Below are 2,176 nucleotides of genomic sequence, written 5' to 3'. Positions count from 1 at the left end.
CCCTCTCTCTCTCCTCCGCCACCGCCTCGCGCCCGGGCCGCGGCCCTTACCTGCAGTTCGGTGAGCAGAATTTCCCCCCGTTCGGGATTGGACGCCATTGCGATCCGCTCTGAACTCCGCACCTGGACGCAGCCGCTGCCGGCGAAGGGAGAAGGCGGGACGGGATCCGGGGTGGGGGGTGAGGAGTGGGGAGAGAAAGAAAAAACCTAGGGATTCATGGAGGCGCAGCCCCCGCTGGAGGCGCGGCTTAGGTTCATGGAGAGCGGCGGGGAGCGAGGGTACTAGTAACGGGCTCCCCCTCGCCGCCCGCCGCCGCCGCCGCTCGCCCGCCCGTCTGCGCCGGACTCCCTTGCTCAGTCGCTGCCTCTGGGCGACACCAGGAGCCGCCTTAAACCTCTCGGTGCAGGGCGGTGCGGCCGCGGCGGCAGCTCCTCCTGTCGCACCATTTGGCTGTCACCTCGTCGCAAAAGCGGCCTCACTTGGCGGCAGGCAGGTCACGTGACGGCCACGGCCACCGCCTCCCGCCGGGCTGGGAAGGTGGGGCGTAGGGACCCCAAGGGCGGGATGGCTTTCGACACGACTCCGCGGCGGGGACTGCCATTGGACCCCGTCGGGGTGAAAAGGAGGGGAACGGCTTGGGCTCGCGTCTCCTGGGAGGCGGGAAATGGAAGAAGAAAACACACGCCCGCTTTCCTGCTGCGTTTAACGGCCCTGCCGAGAACGCTGGAAGTCGGGAGCCTACTCCTTTTCTTTTCGCCAGGCCCCTTTCTCTTTTCTAGCCCAAGTTTAGGCCTAACGCAAAGGGACCCCTTTCTAACCTCCACAACGCCAAAAGTTTCGAGACTCAAACCTTACAGATTAGTCCGCAGCCCAAGCGATTAATTCGTGCGTTTTGCTCTCTCTCCTGCTTTGCGCCGCTCCGCGACCAGTAAGGTGCTCAGCTGGTGAAACTTGGGCGTGGTCTGTACGTTTCAAGACGTGTTAGCGGCTCTCGACCTTTGGCAACTTTTAATGCACGGTGTTTTAAAGATATCATTTCCTAAGCGCTGCACTATGGTATATGTATGTATGTGTGTGTGTGTGCTCACTCGTGTCGGACTCTTTGCAATCCCATGGACCCGTCGCCCGCCAGGCTCCTGTGTCCTTGGAATTTTCCAGGCAAGAATGTTGGAGGGTGTTGCCCTTTCCACCTCCAAGGGATCTTCCCAATCCAGGGATCGAACCCGTCTCTCTTGAGTCTCTTGCGTTGGCAGACCGATTACCGCTAGCACTATGGTTTGGGCTGTAGCATTCCGCTGAACTTAGAATTTAATTAGGTAGTTTTTTGAATTGTTTAACTGAATCTAAAGTGAAGGAGGTGGGACGGTTTTACCCTCATGAATGGGGAAAAGCCAGCTTTCCCTGGTGTAGTAAACATCCAAGCTAACCTGTCTGTTAGTAACCTAGAGTTAGATAGTCTTAAGTTTGGGTTCAAGAAATGACACTGTAGTATTCAGGAATGTCAATAAAATCTCCGACCCTTAGCTTTTGTCTGAGTAGTGAATGGATATTCTAGGCAACTGGGTGACTTATTATATGAGACTGAGACACCTTGGCTTTGTTAAAAGCTATTTAAGGAAAGTGATAGCGATTGTTTAGTTAGCTAGCTACTTGACGGATGGTTTCATGAGCATACTTTTTAAGTATGCTGTCCTGAACTTTTATTGCTGCATGTAAGATCTGTTGGGCTGATGCTAGGGCTTAAGTTTATCTTTTTGTCTTCTGAAGTCTAATGCATTTGTTTTACAAACATTTGTTGAAGGCCTAGTGTTCTTTGATGTTTTCTGAACTCCACGTGATAAAGATTTTTTCTGATAAGTATTTCATACGTTTAAAAACTGATCATATGTTTAATACATTGGGCTTTCCAGGTGGCTCAGTGGTAAAGAATTCGCCAAAATCTGCCTGCCAAGCAAGAAATGTGGGTTTGATCCCTGGGTGGGAAGGAGCTCTTAAGAGAAGGAAATGGCAACCCATGCCAGTATTCTTGCCTGGGAAATCCTTTGGAGAGAGGATCCTGGCAGGCTACGGTCCATGGGCTCTCAAAGGCTTGGACACTACTTAGCAACTAAACAGTAACAACATGTTTAGTACGTTGATTGGTTGAAAATGATAATTAAAATATATCAAATACTTG

At 52.0% G+C, this 2,176-nt stretch overlaps 1 protein-coding gene across 4 annotated transcripts in view; it reads right to left on the bottom strand.

Annotated features, from left to right (window-relative positions):
• Positions 1–960, bottom strand: part of PKN2 (protein kinase N2) — a 141,301-nt gene extending 140,341 nt beyond the window's left edge. For 2 of the 4 annotated variants that reach the window (XM_010860346.1, XM_010860349.1), the window contains exon 1: positions 51–843. In XM_010860346.1, coding sequence (XP_010858648.1) covers positions 51–98 — 48 coding nt within the window. In that variant the 5' untranslated portion in view covers positions 99–843. The other 2 variants (XM_010860347.1, XM_010860348.1) reach the window with 2 other exon arrangements.
• Positions 961–2,176: the final 1,216 nt, after the last annotated feature.

The sequence above is a fragment of the Bison bison genome, unplaced genomic scaffold (assembly GCF_000754665.1).
Source record: "Bison bison bison isolate TAMUID 2011002044 unplaced genomic scaffold, Bison_UMD1.0 scf7180017864466, whole genome shotgun sequence".
In the NCBI taxonomy this organism is placed as follows: domain Eukaryota; kingdom Metazoa; phylum Chordata; class Mammalia; order Artiodactyla; family Bovidae; genus Bison; species Bison bison.
The sequence above is the reverse complement of the archived record's forward strand: the minus strand, read 5'-3'. Positions and strand labels throughout refer to the sequence as shown.